Source organism: Corvus brachyrhynchos, unplaced genomic scaffold, assembly GCF_000691975.1.
Source record: "Corvus brachyrhynchos isolate BGI_N302 unplaced genomic scaffold, ASM69197v1 scaffold140, whole genome shotgun sequence".
NCBI lineage: Eukaryota > Metazoa > Chordata > Aves > Passeriformes > Corvidae > Corvus > Corvus brachyrhynchos.
In genome coordinates, this window is record NW_008235809.1 from 1,272,208 (window position 1) to 1,273,875 (window position 1,668).

General features: G+C 61.5%; 1 protein-coding gene across 1 annotated transcript in view; it reads right to left on the reverse strand.

Moving 5' to 3' along the window:
* Positions 1-1,668, reverse strand: part of TAF1C (TATA-box binding protein associated factor, RNA polymerase I subunit C) — an 8,873-nt gene that overhangs the window by 708 nt on the left and 6,497 nt on the right. Inside the window, exons 9-13 of the mRNA XM_017727607.1 lie at positions 1,474-1,609; positions 1,251-1,379; positions 929-1,103; positions 658-795; positions 7-380 (exon numbers count right to left, since the gene is read on the reverse strand). Coding sequence (XP_017583096.1) covers positions 7-380; positions 658-795; positions 929-1,103; positions 1,251-1,379; positions 1,474-1,609 — 952 coding nt within the window. The remainder of the gene's footprint in view (positions 1-6; positions 381-657; positions 796-928; positions 1,104-1,250; positions 1,380-1,473; positions 1,610-1,668) is intronic.

Below are 1,668 nucleotides of genomic sequence, written 5' to 3' on the forward strand. Positions count from 1 at the left end.
GGGTGCGGCTGGGCTGGTGACTGCCAGGGAGGGCTGGGGACTGGCACAGGGCTCCTGCAGTTCAGCTTCCTCCAGGGGTGCTGGTGTGCCCACATCCTCCTCCTCTTCCTCCTCATTGATAATCACCTCCAGGTTGGACAAGTAGAATGTTTGCTCTTCCTCCTCTTCTTCCTCACCACCCCAGCCCTGTGGGCTGCTGGCTGGAGCCTCAAAGAGAGGGGAAGAGCCAGGGGCTGTTGTGGTCTCATCCCTCGATGGGGGTGCAGGGGGCTGTGCTGCCTTGTGGGTCAGCCTCTGGCAGAAGACATCCCCAGCCTCAGAGAGCTGGAAAATCACCATGGACTTGTGTGGCCCATCCTCCTGCAGCGTGGCAGTCAGCCCTGTGGGAACAAGCAAGGCATTGTCACCAGGGTTCCAGTCCTGGGGATACTCCAGGGCCATGGCCAGAAGTGGGGGCTGCCTCCACCCCTCAGTGGGCACATTCACTGCTGGTTCCTGCCCTGAACATCGTTTTCTAAGTCATTCATCTCTTGCACAGGATTGTTTGGGGCTTTGCTTTTGCTTTTTCAGCCACCCTCCAGCCAGGCCACGACAGGGGCTACACACCAGGTTCTCCCACACCAGGACCTGCAGCCTGGGGAAGTGTGGGACACTCACCTGCTGCCGGGGCTGGGAGGCGCTGCTGGAGAAGGTGTTGGCGGTGTGGGAGCTGGGTGGGCAGGTGCTGCAGGCACGCCCCAATGCTGTGCAGCTTCTGTGGAGTCCCCGCCAGCTGACAGGCTGACTGGCTGCCCCCTGAGGAAACACCCAAAAAACTTACCGGTGAGCACAGATGCCAGAACAGCAGATGATCCCAGCAGCAAAGAGGCTGGGACGTGGGCACAGAGGAGCCCTGGCCCTGCAGCACCCCTGAAGCTTGATCTCTTACCCCGGTATTGCAACAGCAACAGCTCCTGGGTGCGGGATGCGCCGAGCAGCACCTGGTGGCTCCTCCCAGGATTCCCTGGCATCAAGTGTGCAAATAGTGGAGGGGCCTTCATCATGTGTGCCCACTTCAGAACAGGCACAAGTGGCAACCGCTCGTCCAGCACATACACAGAGAACTAGGACAGGAGTCTCAACTCAGACGGGGCACACCCCAACACGCTGCGGCAGCTCCCCTCAGCTGGGAGATCTCCATGCCCCATAGGCACTGGGAGATGCAGCTGTGCAGGGTGTCTCCCCCAGCTCCCAGCTGTGGTGGGGCTCACCTGGGTGGTGACAAGATACTGTGAGGGGTGAGCCCTGCCCAGGTACATGGGCAGCACCACACGCTCGCCCTGCTGGCAGCCAGCTTCCTCGCCCACCTTGAACAAGTCGAAGTGGCATTTCTTGGGGGCCTGCAGCAGTAGAATGGGGCACGGTCAGCACTTTGGGCTGAGGAACCCTCTTCCCTGCCTGCCCCAAGCCCCAAACCCACCCTCCCAGGCTCACCCGGGCATCAAGGCACTGCAGGCCTGTGCGGTCAGCACAGCTGAGCACCCGTGGGTGTGCAGTGAAGTCACTCCAGCGCCAGGGTGAATGGTCCCGAAAAAACATGGTCTGGGGGTCATGGCGGAGCTGCTGCAGCCTGTGGGGAGACAGCAGTATTGGCATGGGGCAGGGGTTCCCCCTCACTTTGGGCCCCCC